This window comes from Felis catus, chromosome B3, assembly GCF_018350175.1.
Source record: "Felis catus isolate Fca126 chromosome B3, F.catus_Fca126_mat1.0, whole genome shotgun sequence".
NCBI lineage: Eukaryota > Metazoa > Chordata > Mammalia > Carnivora > Felidae > Felis > Felis catus.
Genome location: NC_058373.1, coordinates 144,843,368 through 144,862,198, shown reverse-complemented (window position 1 = coordinate 144,862,198; position 18,831 = coordinate 144,843,368). Strand labels below are relative to the sequence as shown.

Here is an 18,831-nt window from a genome sequence, read left to right as displayed (position 1 = left end):
TGTATATATACCATATCTTCTTTATCCATCTATTGATGGACATGTGGGCTCTTTCCAGACTTTGGCTATTGTTGACAGGGCTGCTATAAACATGGGGGTGCCTGTGTCCCTTCAAAACAGCACACCTGCATCCCGTGGATAAATACCTAGTAGTGCAATTGCTGGGTCGTAGGGTAGATCTATTTGTAATTTTTTTGAGGAACCTCCGCTCTGTTTTCCAGCGTGGCTGCCCCAGTTTGCATTCTCACCAGTGGTGTGAAAGGGTCCCTCTTTCAGTGTCTGGGAGCTTTGACTAGTAAAGAATTCTAAGTGGAATTTGGACCGAGGTACGAGATCAGCAGAACATAACATGGTTGTCGCTATGGCCTTCTTGGCTCTAGATTTTCTGTCTCTGGTGATAAGGGTGTTGTTTTGCTTCTCAGTACCGACGGGACACGTTTCATGTGGGAGGTTTACATCCTGCTTTCTGGGGACAGGGGAGGGTCTCAGTGACCTTATACCGGAAGCTTCCCAAGCAGCTTCAATGTAAAACAATCAACACGCCATTTTGGCGGCCTGCCCTTGGCCACTAGAGCGTGGAGATGCTGAGTGCTTTGGGAAGTCACACCGTGAAGCTGAGGAGAGAGGGGAGGCTGTTCCCAAGGGGGTGTGCTGTAGGCAGAATAACGCCCCCCCAGCGATGCCCGCCTGACGGCTCCCCCTTCCACCGCAAAGGGGGAGCGGAGGATGCGACAGAAATAAGGTTGCTGATGAGCTGACCTCACAGAGGAGCCCACCCTGGCCTGTCTCGTGGCCTGATGTCATCCCAGGGTCCCTGCCAGGGGGAGAGTGAGGCAGAGCTGAGACCAGAATCGAGCCAGCCACTGCTGCATCTGCAGACTGGAGGAAAGGCCTGTGAGCCTAAGAGCGCGGGCAGCATCAGGAGGGTGGTAAAGCAGGAAATAGGTTCCCTCCCAGGGCTGCGGGAGGAAGGAACACACCCCAGAGATGCCCAGTCAGATCTCTGACCTCTGGAACAGCAGCAAAGAAAACTTGCAACTTGCATGGTTTAGGTCGCTAAGCTGGTGGTAATTTGTTACAGTAGCAACAGGAAACTCCCATGGGATACATGGGGTCCAGGTCGGGGACTCTGAATGTATCCTCGGAGCTCTCTGGCTAGTGGTTAAAGCTGCCATCTGGGTTGCTGCAGATCCAAGTTTCCATGTTGGATGCAGGAGACAGAGCTGGCCTGTCAAATCAGGGCACGGGGGAGAGGACACTGTTTGGTAACCACCACTGGAAAGCAGGTTCTCCCCACGGAGAAAGATGGCACCGGATCCCTACCTCACACCACACTGGACAGAAGCCGCCCCAGGGTTTGGGCGATGCTACTGGCGGCAGTGTCCCCGTGGAGCCTCCTGGGAGGCGAGCGGTGGCTTCTCGAGGATGCCACCCACCTACTCGGGCAGTGAGCACGTCCAAGGTACGTGAGGCTTTCGGAACCACAGCTGTGATACTTCCTCTGTCGGTGAAAAAGAAACCAGAGCTACAAACTGAGAGCAGGGACTTGAACAGACACGTGCACACACGTGTCCAGAACACCATCATTCACAGTAGCCAAAAGCCACCCAAGGGTCCACGGACAGATACGTGGACAAACAAAGCGGGTCTATCCATACGATGGAGCATTATTCTGACACCTGCTGCGTCAAGGATGAAACTTGAGGACATTAGGCTAGTCACAGAGGGATAAACACTGCATGCTTCCACCTATGTGAGGTCCCTAGAGTGGTCAGAATCACAGACACAGCAGGTAGGGTGGTCTCCGGGAGCCGGGGCCGGGGGAACAGAAGTTCACATTTAACGGGGGCAGCTTTCGTTTGGAATGACAAAAAAAGTCCTGGGGATGGATGGTGGTGATGTTTGCAGACCTTACTGGAAGGGTGTTGCTCGATACCCCTGACTTGTACACTTACAAATGGTTCGAATGGTAAAGTTTATGTTGTCTGTGCTTTGCTGTAATAATAATGAAAAAAAGAGCTCTCACTTCAGCTGCACGTGCATTAAAATTGGAATGACACTGAGAAGATGAGCAGGGCCCCTGTGCAGGGATGACACAAATTTGGGAAGTGTTCTGTATTTTTAAAGCCTGTTTTAAAAAAAAATAGCTATGAGTAATTTCTTTGTTAATGACAGACTTTTTTTTCAAGTTTATTTATTTTGAGAGAGAGAGAGAGAGAGAGAGAACACAAGTGGGAGAGGGGCAGAGAGAGAGAGAGGGAGAGAGAGAATCCCAAGCAGGCTCACACTGTCAGCACAGACCCTGAAGCGGAGCTTGAACTCACAGTGAAATCATGACCTGAGCCGAAACCAAGAGTCCGATGTTCAACCGACTGAGCCACCCAGGCGCCCCAAATGACAGACTTTTAAAAAATCTAAACAAGTGGGTGCCTGGGCGGCTCAGTCGGTTAAGCATCCAGGTAGGGCTCAGGTCACGATCTCACAGTTTGTGGGTTCGAGCCCCACGTCGGGCTCTGTGCCGACAGCACGGAGCTTGCTGGGGATTCTCTGTCTCCCTCTCTCTCTGCCTCTCCCCCACTTGCTTGCGCGCTCTCTCTCAAAATAAATAAATATTCAAAAATCCAAACAAGAGTTTATTCTCACTTTTTGACAGCAACGGTGGGGTGGGAGTGTGGTGGTGGTGGTGATGGGGGTCCACTGTGACCACAGGCTTCACGTGCCCTGCCCCAACTTCCCAGCCTTTGCTCCGACCTGGGATTGGCTCAAGATGCCAGGGAAACATTCCTGGACTAAACAGTGAGACTACCACCTCTTTGCCCTGGGCAGTGAGATTTGGGGACTTCTCAAAAGCATTAACAGCCATATTTTTAAACACAAGAGGAAATTTCTCTGGCAGTCACCCACTTCCTCCTGTTTCTTTCGTTTCGCAGAGAGAGAAACACGCCCCGTGACTCAGAGGCTGTGCCAGGTGTCGGTGGGGCCAAGCCGCTGCCAGGCACAAGAGCAGTGGGATGGATCTAGTCCACAGGAAGGTCTTCTGGGGCAGGAGGAAATCCAGGCTCGGAGGGGAAGAAGCTGGGAGCGAGTGTGGACAAATCCTGCTGGCTGAGCCTCAGGGGCACCCGAGACAACAGCCCAGAGGACATCCTTTGAACCTAAGGAGGATTACCGGGTTTCTGAAAGGACTGCACACAAACAAAGGGCCCCAGAATGTCATTCCTCTGGACGAAACCTCCCAAGGTATGGGTATTGTCTTCGCATCTTTGTACTGTTTCCCCATCTTTTGCTTGCTCACTCGGCCTTTCTTTCAATACGTGCGGCGTGCCACCCTCCTGGGTGTCACTCGGAGGGCCTGGAGGGCCCCACGAGGGGAGGGGGGCCGGCTTGCTCACCATCACCCCCCGCCACACGACAGCCGTCACGGGGCCGGGCTGCTAAGCGCACGGGGGCTTTGACGCGTGCTGGGGGGTGAGGGAAGCCCCAGAACAGAGCGAACCGGCCCGGCCCGACCCCGCCAATATTCTTGCTAAGAAATAGCAACGCAGTCGAGACCTCAGGACGTTGTAAGGGCAGGTCTTCTGTTTTGGGGGGGGGTGCGGATCATGGCCCCCTGCCCAGAAAGGAGCCAGGTTGGTGTGGGATAAATCAGAATCCCATGTTGGAGGGAGAGGGGCAAGTATATTCTAGGCTAGTGCTGTCTGAGGAGACCGAGTGTGAGCCGGGCGGTGATTTCAAGTTCTCAGGAGTCACAGGAAGCATTGAAAAAGAAACGGGTGAAATTAACTTTAGTAATATCTTTTCTTCAGCCCAATAGAGCTAAGGTAGTATTTCAACATGTTTCAACGTTCAATCGGTATTAAAATTAAGGTATGCTACATTCTTTTTCTTGCCCCCTGCTAAGTCTTGGAAATCTGGTGTGTGTTTTACGCTGACAGCACAGCTCAGGTTTGACGTTTTCAGTGCTCAGTAACCACGGGTGGCTCGGGGCTGCTGTGCTGGACGGCACAGCTCTGGAAGGAAGGGGAATGATGTCCAGGTAGCCCCTGCACCTGGTGACAGCACAGAGATTCCAGGGGTCACGGTTCCTATTTCCGCATCCAATCTAATTAATGCCTGTCCACAGGGAGCCATCTATGAGAAGTAGACAGGGAATCTCCACCTTCAGAATAGCTCAAGGCTGTCAAAGGCTGTCCTGCTTGGGGCAAAATAATTTCCATCCCACATTCCACTCCTCCTCAGCTCTTCGTATTGTTATAAGTTCAGCTGTTTTCACTGAGACGCCCAACAAACAGTGGCTTAAGATAAAGCAAGATAAAACGTGCTTCTCCCATGGAAGATTTGGGTAGGTGGTCCAGGGCTCCTCTGCGATCAGGGACCCAGACCCCTCCATCGGACCCCTCCACCATCCTCCACATGGGGTTCCCGTCTCGTGGCCCAAGACGGCTGCCCAGCTCCTGGCATCACACGTTCATTCTTGCTACGAGAAAGGAAGAATAGGAAATGGGGGGAGGGGCATGCGTTCGCCCTTGACGACAGGAAGGCATTCTGCGCCCCAACTTGAAATGTACCTGCCTTCTCGTTCTGAAGTTTCCAGGGAGGATTTAAAGTTCAAAACTGCCCCTCCAAGTTGAAGTCCATAAGAATCAGTGTCCAAGTGTTCAAGTGCTTTGGACAGCCCTGTCTCCCAATTCTTCTCTCCCATCTGAGTCTCATCAGAGCCTGCCTCCTGCAGCCACAGGCCGCAGTGTCTTGCTGAGGCTCCTCTGGGACCCAAGGCGGAATTCTTCCCTTCACATCCCTCCCTCCTGGCAGAGGACCAGCACTGTTGGCACCCCCTGGGACCCTGTCCCAGATGCACGTTCCAACCTGGGCTTCAGCGAGCCCTCCACGTGGTCCTGATGGGCATTCCTTTGACACTATTTCCTACTACCTCTGTTGGACCCCCCTGTCCGTGCCTCTGGTCGGGAAAGCGCCTTTGCTGCCTCGATGTCGGGTTGACAATGCACCGCTGATGAAAGCGCAGACCGTGCGTCGCCCTGGGCGCTTAGAGGCTCATGGGAAGGAACCGCTCGTGTTAAGCTTTCCTGCTGCAAGGGGGACACGGTGGAAAGCCTACCAGTCTTCTGTGACCCTCGTACAAACTCGTGCCCTGCTGATCCTGACTGGCCGCAAGGAGCCCCGTCCCCAAAGGCTCTTCAAGCCACTGCCTCATCTTCGTGCGTGGTTCCCCGGACACCAGCTCAGCCCACACCCACCCTACTCTGGGGAAGAATCCTGGGCGGGCGCCCCTCCCCCTCCCCGGTTTCCCCCATTCTTCCGAGTCCCTCCGCTGAGCCATCCTTCTGGGTTCTTTTCTTCCAGGCTTCCAACAGTTGGTGCAGGAGGGGAAGTTTCTGGAAGCCTACCTGAGCGTCTCCGCGTCAGCATGGGAAGGGCAGGACTGCGGCCCCCAGTACCAGGCTCTGGCCCAGAGCATGTGGCAAGTGGTCCAGCAGGCTCTGGAGGGCGTCAGGCTCGGCCAGGAGCTGGAGCTGAAGCTCCAGGCGGTGCTGGACACTGTGGAGTACACACAGGACCAGCCCCCGAGCCCGGAGGCCGGTACCCTCGAGGACGGCACAGTCGCCACCTGGGGCAGTCAGCTGGAGAGGCTGCTGAGAAATGACGCTGAGGCCCGAGTGCCCACCTGGGACCCCAGGGACGAGCTGGGCCCTTTCCTGGAGAAGCTAAAGGAGGCTGTGAGACAGGGCCTGGGGTTGCTGAGGGCGAGCCGGCTGGGGGCCCGCCTCTGGACGATCTACAGCACCTGCTTCCAGGAGGTCCTCCTCAGCCGCCTCTTGGAGCTCAAGCACTCCTGCGGCACCAGCTGGAACAGCTGCTGCGTGCTGTATGCCTGGGGCAGGACGACCTTGTTTGGGCAGCTGGGGTGAGTCCTCCTGGAGGAGCTTGGGGTCCTGGGTGAGGGCCCCCAGGCCAGGGCTGCGGTCGACACAGAGCCTTTCGAGGGGCCACCTGGGCGGGGCTGGTGGCCGGAGAAGGCAGATGCAGCCCCAGCCTCGGGGACACATGTGTGTCAGTGTGCTTGTCGTGTATATGTGCCCGTGCGTTAGTATGTTAGGGTGTGTTTTTGTGTGTGTGTGTGTGGGGGGGGGGGGCTCACGGTCCACACTTGTGTGTGACCAGAGACTGGTCTACGCCAACAGAGCCTCTGGCTCTGGTTTCTCAACCCCAGCTGCCCTCTCTAGTCACTGGGCCTTGTGCAGGGGCGAGGGGCGGGCAGCACAGGCTGGGGAGGGGGCGAGGCCCGGCCTGGAGTCCACTGCCCTTAGCGCTGAGCTGTCCTCCGCAGCCCAGTCCCTCCCCCAACCCCAGCTCAGCTCTGCGCCCCTCGTGGTTCCTTCCAACCCAGCAGGGAGACGCTTCCGAATGCACCTTCCACCTCCCAGAAGCCCACGGCCGGGTACCTCTTGGACTCCATGATGTTTGTGACCTGGATGTCCCAAGTGCAGAAGAAGCTGGTGGGGCTGGTCCAGGTAAATGGATCCAGGAGTCTCCACCACCCAGAGGTCTCCTTGTCCCACATCTGGCTGGGGGACAACAGGGAAGGGGAGGGGCCGGGGCGGGCCCCGGATGGTGGGCTGGAGCCAGAGCCCCAGTCCACTCTTAGGGCTGCAGGGGTGATGCCGTGCCCATTCTGGCCCTCGAGCACTGTCACGTGGGAAGTAACCACGTGCCGTGGGTCTGAGGTGTGAGGCGTATCGCGGGCCCAGAGAGAGCGCGCCGGACCAGAGGTCACTGTCCTGACCAGTGAGCGCAGTCTGGCCACTTCCACACTGGTGGCTACAGAGCAGGGCCGGCGAGCCTCGGGTGGAAAGCCAGCTGCCCCAAGGTGGGTGCATACGGTTAATCCTTGGCAGACGGAGAGGACTTAAGGGGACGTCGCAATTTCCTACTATGGCCTTTTTTTTGTTTTAATGTTTATCCATTTGTGAGAGAGAGTGTAGGTGGGGGAGGTGCAGAGAAAGAAGGAGACAGAGGATCTAAGAGGGCTCTGTGCTAACAGCAGAGAGCCTGATGCGGAGCTCGAACTCACAAACCTTGAGATCGTGACCTGAGCTGAAGTCAGACGTGCAACCAACTGAGCCGCCCAGGCGCCCCTATGATCGCTTTTAACAGACGTGACCTCCCATAACGGCATCCCTGGCCGTGGCACAGACACGTCTAGTGTCACGGGAACCGGCGGAAGAGATGTTTTGGGATGCAGGGAAGCTTTCTGCCTATCTCAGCTAACAGACCGAGAAACTAAGCTTTACGACCATGAGGTGGAGAATCGGTATCGGCTTAACGGGAATTTTCCAGTAGCTGGCGCGTAAGTGCCCAGCCTTTTCCTCGCCGGCAAACTCAGGGCTCTGAGTTTTGAGGCCCCTTGTCCTTCACGGCTCTCCCCAAAACCGTGGCGTTGCAGTTTGGGCCGGATCAGGGAAGACGGGGCTTCCCACTCCTCGCTGTTCCACGCTCCAGCCGTCAAGGGCTGCGCTGCAGTGTCCGGTGGGCAATTCAGACGGGCAGCCAGAGCGCAAGCGACGGTGCCGCCTTCCGGGTCGTGGCGCGGCGATGCCCGCGAGAGGCGCGATGCCGGGCACCCGTGTCGGGTGAGGGCTAGCACCTGCCGTCAGTGGCGTCGGGCAGGCAGCCAGACATCAGCTTCTGGCAGGGCTAGGAGGGAAAAAGCACCGAGGGCTGAGCTGGTGGAGACAGTCAGCTGCCAGGCTGCCCCTTTCCGCAGATGGGAAGGCCACGGCCCGCCAGGGGCCTTCAGATGGAGGTACCCGGGCTAGGAAGGAGACCCAAGTGGGAGTCTGGGCAGCCAACCTGAGGACGCCCCCCTCCCCCGGCCGCACTGTGTTGGCCGTGTGGCCAGCCGGGTGAGGAGGACAGCTTCCCCTGGGGGGACCTGCTAGGGACAGCCTCTGTCACTGCCCGGGGTCGGGCCTGAGAGGTCACACTCAGGTTTCTTCTGGCCAGGAGCTGATCTCCAGGGCCCTGGGTCTCCCTGGTGCAACCTGGTCCCCAGTGGTCCGTGGTCCCTGTGTCCCCAGACTGTGTGTCTCTGGACCCTGGCGGCCCTCTCAGCTCTCAGCCCACGCCCGCTGATGGGCTCTGCTGTCCGCGAGTGGGAGCTGCCCATCGCCCCCAGGCAGATGAGCGGACGGGGATGGGAGCGATGGCCTGGCCAGGATCGAGGAGGGGGGTGTATCTAGACGCTGATGCACAGAGGGCCGGGGGCTGTGAAGGGGAGGGTTTACTCAGAACTGGGTCCCTCGGCGGTGGGCGGATTTCAGGCTGCCGGTCACGGGGGGAGTTCCTGGGCGGGCTCTTGTTCTTCCTCGCTCTCCTGTCCTCAGTTGGGGCGGAGCCCTGGAGAGAAGCCTGGGGATCAAAGTTGCTTTTACTGTTTTCTGGGCAGGAAAGGCTGGAGGAGACTCTAGAAAATGTCCTGATCTGCGATCAGAAAAAGTGGGCCCCGTTCTCCCACCCAACGTTCCTTGAAATCTTCCAGGTATTCGCCAGAGTCTTTCCAGCCCACCACGTGGGTCCCTGGCCCCTTCCTGAGCGCCCCGCCTGGTGTGTGTGTGGGGGGTGCCTGGAAGGATGGGGTGCTGGGGGGCGATGACTGACGGGTGGCCGGGCGCATGTGCGGCAAGGACGGTGTCAGTGACTGAGGGCGGCAGGCACAACAGATGGGGTCCCAGTGCTGGGCTGCAGGGCGCATCTTCAGGAGACAGGCCTCCTCCTGGAATGTCTCAGCTCACGAGACTGCCCGGGGCCTCAGGTAGGATCTGCAGAGAGACCAGTGTCTGGGGATGCCTCGACGAGAGGGTCAAGCAGCCATGGGGGTGTGGGATGTTTGGCCTCGGAGGAGAGGCCACCCCGTGTGTGGGGAGGGGGAGGTTTTTTTTTTTTTTTTTTTTTAAAGAGGATCTGTGCTGGGAGTTTCTGTTGCTTCTCTTGACTGCTCAGAGTTGGAGGGAGAAAACATGTTATGCATCCTCAAGGCCTTTATGCCAAGAAGCCCTGTTCAGAGTGTCAGGTGGGGAGCTGGCAGCTTCGTGGGGGGGGAGGGGTGGCAGCAGCCTCTGGGCCAGACAGGAGAAGCCTAGCCATGCGTGGGGATGAGGAGGTCGTTCAGGCTGTCTGATTGCAGGCTGACTGGAGGGTTCGAGGGAGAGAGGCCTGCAACACAGGTGGGGCCAGGAGGGGTAGTGAGGGCCTGGCGGGAGGCGTCTGCTCTGTGCCACCGGCAGCGGGCAGAGTGGCGGAGGGGTGTGGGTGCAGCTCCCGCGCGTCAGCCCTTCCTATAACAGAGTTGGGGGGGACACGGTCTCCCAGGGTCCGCCGGCTGTGTCATTGGTCCCTGGGTTCCCCCCTGAGAGGCCACTTGCTTTGACTGGCAGCTGCTGGAAGAAGCCATAATTGCAGCAAGACCCATTGGACCATCGGTCACTAGCCAAGTTCAAGCCATGGTTCTGGAAATATTTTCAAAGTTTCTGAACAGGTAAGTGAAAAGGTGGTCGTTGCCTAGAGAAGGAGGTATGGGTGTCTGGGTCCACAGAAGCCCAGTTAGAGTGCTAGCCGAGCCTCCGCCCGCGGGCCACCGGGTGCTTGGCCAGTTCCCGAAGCAGGGCAAGGGGTGGGCATTGGCTTTGGGTGCCCCCAGTCTGGCCTGCTCCACCTCCCGCCTGGCTCTGGAGGCAGCCCCTGGGTGACTGCGGAGACGTCCCATGGTGGCACCTTCTGACATGGCGTCTCCAGCCTCCCGTGGCTGTCAAGCTAGTTCCATGGAGGGACTGCAGTTAACTTTTACTTAATTTTAGTTAATTGACCTTTAAACACCACCTGGGGCTGGGGCTCCCGTACTGGACAGCAGGACTGGGAGGAAGGGGGAGCCCAGCAGGGCAGTCATGAGCATGCAAAGTCGAATTCTGTCTTTATCTAAAACTTCATGTTTTGCTCATTCTGGATGTTTTGGATCGGTTTTGATTTTTTAAAATGTTTCATCAAAATATTATCTTGGGGCACCTGGGTGGCTCAGTCGGTTGAGTGTCTCACTCTTGATCTTGGCTCAGGTCATGATCTCATATTTTGTGGGATCGAGCCCCATGTTGGGCTCCGCACTGAGCCTGGAGCCTGCTTGGGATTCTCTCTCTCTCTCCTTCCCTCTCTCTCTCTCTGCCCCTCCCCCCAATAAATAACTAATAAAAAATGATCTTGGTTACTAACCTTGGCCAGGGACCTGGAAGACTGCCCGTGTCCCCATTTCCTCTGCTTTTCACTGTCAGAGTCCTGAGCCACACACCCAGCTCTGTCCCGGGCTAAGGATTTGGGTGGGGACTCTGCCTCTTTCCCGGCGGGCTGGGGCTGGGCTCAGTGTTGCAGGGTCCTTGGGCCCCTGTGATTAAGAAGCATGCCTTGGGCACAGCGCGGTGTAGACCACATCACGAGGCCCCTTTCTCCGGAGACTTCAGAAGTGGCTGTGTTCACCTGGGCCAGGCTCCATAAAGGGCGGCTGTGAGGCAGGTTACTTAAGAGAGGCCAGGGATATGGATTGTTAGGTGAAATCAGCCAGGTTTTAAATGTTTAAGAAAATGTTGCTGGGCCGCCAGTTTGATCTGTGTTCTAGGGACTCAGACTCGTGAGGGCGCCCCTTCTGTCCTGCTGTTGGGGAGCAGAGGTGTGTGCTGTCCGGAGCCTCCCCCTACTCTCTGCTTTGGAGCAGCTTCAGTGGCCCAGCCCGGGCGTGGGGTGCCGACCTCCCCTTCTTGAGAGCACGCCCAGGCCTCAGCCGACGCTCCCAGGGCTTGGAGGGCACGGCCTCGTCTGCCCCCCTTCCCCTTCACCCGCCGGGGAGGGAGGGCTTCTCAGATACAGCACTGACGCAGCTCCAAGTCCACGGGAAAAGCCACCCCCATCCTGTTCTCAAGCATCTGCCACCAGCGGGCCTCCAGGGCATTCGGTGAAAATGTCTTTAGGAAGCATCTGGCTGCCGGGTCTGGCACGGAGCCAGCCCAAGTAAACCCCGGCTGCCTTGTCAACATCTCGGTCCCTGCAACCCACGTTTGTGGTTCTGTGAACGAGGCGGCCGTTAAAGCAGAGAAGGGACCCGGCCTGTGTGGCTGGGGCTGGTGGGCGGGGCCTGCGGCTGGTGGGCGGGACTGCGGCCGGTGGGCGGGGTCTGCGGCTGGTGGGAGGGACTGCATCTCCCGCTTTACCCCGCAGGTACCAGGACAAGGCTGTCCACTTCCTGCAGCAGAACGCCACTGCGGGGGCCTTCCCCGAGGTGCACCTGCTGGGAAACTGCTGCATCCTCAGGTGCGTGGGGGCGTGACCCGGGTGCGGGCGGGGCCGGTGGGCCCCGGCAGGCTAGGCAGTGGACGATCCGGATTTACTGTCCTTTGTGAAAAAAGTGGGGAGAGGAGTTTTCCACTGTACCTTTTGCATTTTAAGGCACGTGGATACAACAGTCTATAAGTACAGAGAGAAAAAACAGTGGGATGGGATAGACAGCAACGGCAGCAGAAATGAGGGAGCGTCAGCCTCCCATCTGTCCCAGGGTGCACAGAGGCGCAGGGGTGTGGCCGGTGTGCTGCAGCTTTGGGGCTGTGGCAGGGCTCTGGGCCAGGCCCCACGGACCCCCTTTGGTTACCCCAACAGGAAAACGTGGCAGGAGCTGAGTCAGGCATGCTTTCCACCTGCAGACCTGGTGACCGCGGTACAGGGTGCCATCCACGCCATTGAGGGCCACAGCCGGGACCACCTCCTGCTTAGAGTCAGAGCCCTGTGCCAGGTGATGCCATCCCTGCCCCAGCACTGGCGTGGGGTCTCTTCTCCTAGAAAACCTAGGCAGAAGGCTCCTGCCCGTGTCTCCCTGGACTTCTGCCCAGCCCAGCAGAGCCTTTGCTGGGGAGGGACATGGCAGCAATGACAGAATGGGCTAGAGATGTTCCTGGTCAGGCCCCCCCCCCCCCCCCCGCCTTCCCCAGCTTGCCTTCTCTGTCTGCAGCAGAGGGGCAGGGCCAGCTTCCTGTCTGACCTGAGGTAGGGGTCCTGTCCGATGAGTGGGCTTAGCTTAGCCTCCCTGCCACTTTATGGGGCCTGGCCCCCTCCTCATGGAGGGTACCTCCCTCTGTCCCCTCTGGCCAGACCTGCCTCTTCCTTTCTCCACCTGTGTGATTGCTCTCCTGCCAGGCCAGTTGAGGCCTGACATTGGCCCCCCTCTCCCCACCCCGGCTCTGACCGGGCTGCATTCCCAGGCAGGTGAAGTCCCTTCACTGTGTCCCAGAGCCGCTGTGCCTGCCCGGCTTTGTCTCCCCCTGAGCTGTGGCTGCCACACCAGAGGGTGAGGTCCCCGAGGATGCCCAGAGGCTGACCCTGGAGCCGAAGCCCTGAGAGGGCGAGGTGGCCTCCTAGGATGTGGAAACCACAGGAGGGAATTTTCCATTCAGATTAGGGGTTCAGGGCCCTGTCCTCATGGGGGCCTCCTGGGTGGAAGATGGGAGGTACTGGTGGTCGGTCTCCACTCCTGCAGTTCTAGCCAGTGGTTCATTTTCCCCCTGGGGACCGGCTCCTGAGACAACTGCCATTGGATTTTCTGCAGAGTTGAGCACCTGGCAAGCCCTGGGGAGGTCTGGTCCTCCCAGGGTGACCAGCAGCCTGTCCTTGCCTCTCCCTGGGCTGTGGCAGACATGGCTTCAATCCCAGCATTCCGTTCTGCTCTGGCCCGATTGGAGCCCCGGGGTCTTTCTCCACACAGAGCTCCAGGCAGGCGGACCTCATGGATTGGACGTTGGCACCGTCTTTTACAGATGGTGCCGATGAGGCTGCGTCATGCAGACGGGGCGCCGGAGGGCTGGGGTGTAGCGGGGACGGGACTTGCTCAGGTACCCTGGTAACACCGAGGAGGCTGGCTTTGCCCCTCTGCCCATCCTCTGTGGCGTCCACTGAGAACTGAGCAGGCCCCGGTCCCGTGTCTTGGGAGTCTGATCTGGAGGGAAAGCGTCATCGAGGTCTGGTGCCAGGCCAGTCCTGTGGGGACAAAGGGGAGAGACGCGGGGGGACTCAGGAGGGCTCCAGGGAAGAGCTCGGGTCAGGGGCTGCAGTCTGAATCTGGGGTGCTCTCAGAGATCGGCAGGAGGAGGGTAGACAGAGCTTTGGGACAGACAGTGGGTGAGCTTCTGGCCCAGGACTGTGCCCTCAGTGGGGCGAGGCGGGGGCCCAGAGGCTGGAGGAGACCGGCAAGGGCGGGAGGGAGCACGGCCGGCCTGGGCACCGTGGGCCCCCGTGACATCCGACCCTCCTGTCCTCAGAATCTGCTGAGGGGCCACTTCGGAAGGAAGGAGAGGGATCTGGTCAAGGCTCTGCAGTCCCTGTGGCAGGGCCTGGAGGGCTGTCCCAGCCTGCACTCCACTCCCGTGTATGAGGTAGGAGGCCGATTCGGGGGGACTGACTTGCTGGCGGTCACCCTGAGGAGCTGAAGCAGGCACCCCTGGAACCCGGCGGTTAGGGGTTCGATGTGGCTGGTGGTGGGGACAGGCCCTCCACAGACCCGTGCTGGAGGAGTTTGAGTAGCATCCGCCTCTCCGCCCCCCCCACCCCCATCCCCGAGGGTGCACCGCTAAGGCCAGCCAGACCGTGTCCTGGGACAGCTTTCACTCGGGCCTCTCCATCTTGTCTTGTGGAGAGCAGAGCATCATGCAAAGTTTGCACATGGTGGTCTTTGGGGAGTACGTCCAGGCCCTGGCCACCCACCTCAGGATGCTGGCGCCCAGGAAGTGGGGGAGCCTGAGGACTCAGGTGGAGACGGACATCTGGAAGTTGGACAACATCTTCAGGAAGCACGGGGTGAGCCGTGGACCCCTCGGGTAGGCCAGGTGCTGGGAGGGAGTCGCTTTGTCCTCCCTTTCCGGTTCTCGTCTCTCCCGGCCCCCTGCCTGGGCTGGGTGTGCTGTCCTCGCCCAAACCACACTCAGACCTGCTGGCACTGGGCCTCGAATCCCACACACAAGGCTGGGGCCACCTGCTTCCACGGCGACACTGTGAGATAGGGTTGGGATGTCGCAAGCTGGGGGGAGGCAAGCCCTCCCAGGACAGGTGTGGGGAGCTCAGGAGGTAACTTTGGCGGGACCAGGCAGCCCTGACCAGCAGCGCCCACCCTGGGGCCTGAGGGATAGACCTGGGCTCTGGGCCTGCAGGTGGGTAAGGGGAATGGGTCCTCCGGAGAGTCAGGAAGCCAGGAACACAGGGCCCATGCTCACGTACCAGCTGCTCCCGGCAGGGTCCCGGCTTGGCCATCCCAGAGGAACCCATCCTGGGGATCTTCCAGCTCAGTGAGAACAAGGGCAGGGAGACTGTGGATGATTGGCTGGCCTCCTTCAGGGACAGATTCCCAGGTTATCTGAGGTACGAAGGAGAATAAGGGGCTGGGGAGGGGGTTGGTAGAGAGGGGGACGGGTGAGCCTGCGGAGGTGGGGTGCTGCCAGGGGCCCCAGTGGGGGCAAGGCCGCACCAAAGCATGGGCCCCTGGGTATGGAGGGTCAGTAGCTGCCAGAGACCGAGAACCCTAAGCTGGAGTCTCACAGCTCATTGACCCCTATTCCCAGATAGGGAAACTGAGGCCTGAGAGCAAGGGTCTGGGCAAGGACTTGCCCAGAGTCCCCAGCAAAACACGGCAGGCAGTGCAGGACCATCACTCACCTGGGGTCTTAAGGGAGGCTGGTCTCCCTGCCACCCTCAGAGTGCTCCCATCCTGACCCGTTCCTAGAGTTCCCAGGGCTCCCTGGTAGGTCGCCTAGGGGTCCCCGGAGGGAAGAGCGGGTGGAGACTTGGGGAATGTGCTAGTGTCCCAGCCGCCCTGGAAGATACTGCTCTAGACTTCATTGGTGGGCACTCCTGGGTACTCTGACCCCGTGGTCACAGGTGCACAGACCCAGAGACTCACAGGTGCACAGAAGCTCTCTCCTCACTCCCTAGCATGCAGGACCAGCCATGCAGCTCTGTGGACTTGGAGGTTGAGGTCAAGGGAAGATCCTGCTGCTGCTGCTGATCCCCCAGCTCTGCACCAGGTGACTGAGGGTGCAAGTCTCCAGAGCATCCCTCCAGGGGAGGCAATAGGGCAGGGTCCAGCCCTGGGCAGGGTGGCCAGGGCCGTGGCTCTGGAGATGTGGAGGGAACCAGGTCAAAGGGCACAGCCGGATCAAGGTCCAGTTGCCGTAGCAGAGGTGGCATGGCCAGCCTGGGTCCCGCACCTTGTGCTCTCGAGCACAGTTCTCAAACATCTTGATCTCAGGACCCCTTTACTCTGAACAGTCACTGAACTTAAGTGCTGTAGCTTACGTGGTTAAATCTAAGAGTTACCATATTAGAAATTAAAGCCAATAAATATTTAGTAATTCATCTACAATATTGGTTAAAATAGTAATTCATCAAAATGGAAAATTAGTATTTATTAAATCACTAGAAACAAAGTAAATGACAATATATTATTTATATGTGAATATATAGATTTGAAAATAAATTAACATTTATATAGAATAACACTAATTTAGGTATATGAATTTATTTAAAAAAATAAACCCATAACATGTTAACATTATGGCAAATAATGATTTTTAAATGGAGAAATTAAGTATTTTCTGCAATAATAACAACAAACTTAACAACATGGGTGTCATTGTTTTATATTTTTGCAAAATCTTTGTCTGGCTTACTAGGAGACAGGTAGATCCTCATTTATTGGCTGCTGTGTTCAATGTGTTGTGACATGTTTTGGCTGGAGTATATAAGGAAGGTCCATCCTCTCATAGACCAGTTACTATTGGGGAAAGAGAGGGTATTTTAATGCCTCTTTTAGGAAATTATGGCCAGTCTGCTTTGATATCACACCTTTCCTGGACAGGTGGTAGTTTATTAAAGATTAGGACGTAGATTCTGAAACCAGCTTGATGAATTTTATGAAATTTGCATGCTCTGTTGTAGTAAAACCCCTCGGTCTACTTTGCACTTTGAAATGGCTCTTCTACCCATATGTGATGTTGTAGCATAGAGTGTTTGTCACCTGGCAAACACAGGTTCACACAGTGATGTGGATCTAGATGTCAGCATGTTTTATCAGACCTTGTCCATAAAGCACCTTTGTTAACATAGCTATCAGTTTCATCAGGAAAGTCTATAGCTGTTGGGAATCCCAGGCTCACAGTGGAGACACAAGTTTTCCAAAATCCCAATTTTTGCTCGAGAGCTCAAAATTTTATCATTGGCAACAAACACCATCCGTTGTTTTTACCTTGAAGTGGCCAGCTCACATCATTCATTTCCAAGAACATGCCATCAACAACTGAACAGTCTGTCCATGGGTCATTCTTTCAAGTAAAAGTGGTGTTCCATGAAACAAGTAGCTAATTCAGCTTGTAACTCAAATGTCAATTGCACAAGTGCTTTTCCTCAGGGCGGCCATTGTCTTTCACTGTGCAATACAAGGGGCAGGTATGAACTGTGTATTTCTGCATGTGGGATCTTAAAAATTTATGCATCACAAATTTTGTGTAAATCACAAATTGAGATTTAACAAGAGTAAGTATTTTTACTCTTTTATCAGCACTTTTTAAAGTGAAACTGGATTTTTTTTTTCCCGTGGGTACATGGTGGTGAAGGACACTAGTAGAATTTGGTGCCACTGCTTTGGTGTGGGCCAAGGTTCTAGCAACTTTATCCGCCATGGCTTTTGGGCCATTGGTGTTAAATGTCCACTCAGCAAAAGGGGCATATGAAAAGTTTTGACCTCACAGGTCACCTGAAGGATCTCAGGTCCCGGGGATTCCACTGAATATATTTTGAGAACCACTGATCTAGCTGCACTGGGCTCTTCTCCTACCCATGTGCCTGCTGTTGGTTGACTCACATGAAATTGTTGATATTTGGTCAGATTGTCTCTACATCTTTGTATGTTCTGTTCCACCTACCTGGAGTGTCCTTCCCATCTGTCGAAATTCTTCTCCTTTCAGGCCGCCAAGTGTGTTGCTCATTTTCTTTCCCAAGATGCACATCACAGTCTTCCTCTGGCCAAGAGCTGTCTTGTCTGTTCATTGGCAAGTGGCTTGATGGCAGAGGACCAACCACATTTGTCTTTGTCCCCCCAGGGTCTGGCAGAACCCTGACTGCCCTGAACAGAGGTGGAAGTGAGCAGTAGCTTCAGGGAACCTCGGGCTGTGGAAGTTGTGTGACTCCAGCAGCTACCTAAGGCAAAGGATCTGGGTGCCCCTGATCCCAGTGCCCACCCAGTGGCCACTTCATAAATGACAGCCTGATATTCAGGAGGAAGCCAATCCTTCCGAAGTCTGGACTCTTCTATCAGAAGGAATGCCTGGGGCATTTACCCTGGAACCCAGCCACCAAGCTATAAGGTAGGCCAGGCCTTGTGGGAGGCCACGTGCAGGTGTCCCAGCCAGCGACTCTACTGAGGACCCAGCCAGGGCTATGGACGTGAACCCCAGATGTTTGAGTGAGGAGAGCTTCAAGATTCCTACAGCCCCAGCTGCTGTCTGATGTATTATCAGAATTAACTTGTGTCTGCACACCTGGACACTTGCCTGGTGTGGAGACCCCCACACCTGGTGTCAGAAGAGCAGTCGCAGGAAATGTCTTGGGTGGACGTTCAGGTACTGCTGCCTCCGGGCTACGCGAATAAATCGCAGCCGACAGGCCTCTGGTTAACTCTAGAGTTGGAAGCAGTCATTTCCCTTTTTCCCTTTTTTTGGTCCTTCTTGTCCTCATTCTCCTTTCAGGAAAATTAAAGAGTAGCTCCTGTACATCTGTGTTTGTGGTCTGTGACCTCGACCTTGCATAGGAATTTAAACACCGTGTTTAGCGGATCCCCTGGGCTCAGATAGGTAGTATTTTTATATATATTGTAAAAGAACTGTGCAATTTGGGTCTGTAGTTCCTTGTTTTGAATTTTATTTATTTATTTTGAGAGAGAGAGAGCACGCACAAGCAGGGGAGGGGCAGAGAGAGAGAGAGAGGGAGAGAGAGAATCCCAAGCAGGCTCCATGCTGTCAGCAGGGAGCCCGATGTGGGGCTCAAACCCATGAACCCTGAGATCATGATCTGTGGTGAAACCAAGAGTCAGATGCCTAAGCGACTGAGCCACCCAGGCCTCTGGGTCTGTATCTCCTTTTTGTCTCTAGAGATGTTGAAGAGTTTTCAATTAAAATTTCCCGGTGGAAGGGTCTTTTCATTTTTAAGACCTGGTTTCGTTGCATGATACCGTAGAATGCTGCCTATATGATTTCTATTTCTTGGGACTTATTCAGCCTGTAGCCCTGATCATCCCCGTCCTCGACCCCAGCAGGCCTTGTCCACAGGCCACAGCCTGGCCCCTCCCTGGGACACTGCTCAGGTCAGTGTCCTTGCCCCGGGAGGACCCTCAGCTTGGTGGGGAGGCCCAAACAATCAGGAACATAGCCACCTCCCACTGCCTTTTTTCCAACTCTGGCCCATCCCGAGTCCTTTGAGTTCTCAGCGCCCCCCGCTCAGGTCCCGCAGGTCAAGGTGAGCCTGGGGAAGGGGGCTGTCCCTTCATGAGCTGGGGTGGGAAGTCTTTCTTCCTTTCTTTTGTCTCCTGGTCTCTAGACCAGCAGGATTTTGTGGTTGTGCAGAGTCCAAAACTGTGCACGTTCCTTGTGTCTGAAGAAAGAACTGGCTTGTTCGTCCCTGGTCCTCTCTGTCCTCCGGCCCTCCTGCCCAGTGCTGCCACCTGCTGAAGACAACGGCCAGGCCGCC

At 56.4% G+C, this 18,831-nt stretch overlaps 1 protein-coding gene, 1 long non-coding RNA gene and 1 other non-coding gene across 13 annotated transcripts; 2 read left to right on the top strand and 1 right to left on the bottom strand.

Annotated features, from left to right (window-relative positions):
• Window positions 1–1,044: 1,044 nt before the first annotated feature.
• On the top strand, window positions 1,045–17,858 carry LOC102901183. Of its 11 annotated transcripts, none has more exons than XM_006933146.5 (13): window positions 1,051–1,462; window positions 2,931–3,240; window positions 5,362–5,923; window positions 6,410–6,530; window positions 8,465–8,557; window positions 9,453–9,553; window positions 11,275–11,367; window positions 11,710–11,842; window positions 13,362–13,475; window positions 13,741–13,896; window positions 14,330–14,454; window positions 15,025–15,116; window positions 17,190–17,858. In XM_006933146.5, exons 2-12 carry the CDS (start codon window positions 3,012–3,014, stop codon window positions 15,095–15,097), a joined length of 1,800 nt encoding a protein of 599 aa, XP_006933208.4. In that variant the 5' UTR covers window positions 1,051–1,462; window positions 2,931–3,011; the 3' UTR covers window positions 15,098–15,116; window positions 17,190–17,858. The 11 variants fall into 11 exon arrangements, 7 of the variants coding, with proteins under 7 accessions (XP_044916511.1, XP_044916510.1, XP_006933210.4 ...); XM_019833666.3 differs by having other exon boundaries at window positions 1,052–1,462; window positions 6,407–6,530; XR_002159038.3 differs by lacking the exon at window positions 14,330–14,454 and having other exon boundaries at window positions 1,049–1,462; window positions 6,407–6,530.
• LOC111561063 lies at window positions 2,017–2,123 on the top strand. The gene has a single exon (XR_002743431.1). It is a non-coding gene; the product is annotated as a U6 spliceosomal RNA (small nuclear RNA).
• On the bottom strand, window positions 3,769–8,468 carry LOC123386215. Its single transcript, XR_006600029.1, has 2 exons — window positions 8,304–8,468; window positions 3,769–7,713 (listed from the first exon to the last, which is right to left on the bottom strand). It is a non-coding gene; the product is annotated as an uncharacterized LOC123386215 (long non-coding RNA).
• Window positions 17,859–18,831: the final 973 nt, after the last annotated feature.

Bases quoted from the DNA above. Each gene is read 5' to 3' on its own strand.
- LOC102901183 (XM_019833666.3), top strand. From the start codon at position 3,012: ATGGATCTAGTCCACAGGAAGGTCTTCTGGGGCAGGAGGAAATCCAGG. The intron at 11,843-13,361 runs GTGATGCCATCC...TCCTGTCCTCAG, and splicing joins GAGTCAGAGCCCTGTGCCAG to AATCTGCTGAGGGGCCACTT. The intron at 13,476-13,740 runs GTAGGAGGCCGA...TGTGGAGAGCAG, and splicing joins ACTCCACTCCCGTGTATGAG to AGCATCATGCAAAGTTTGCA.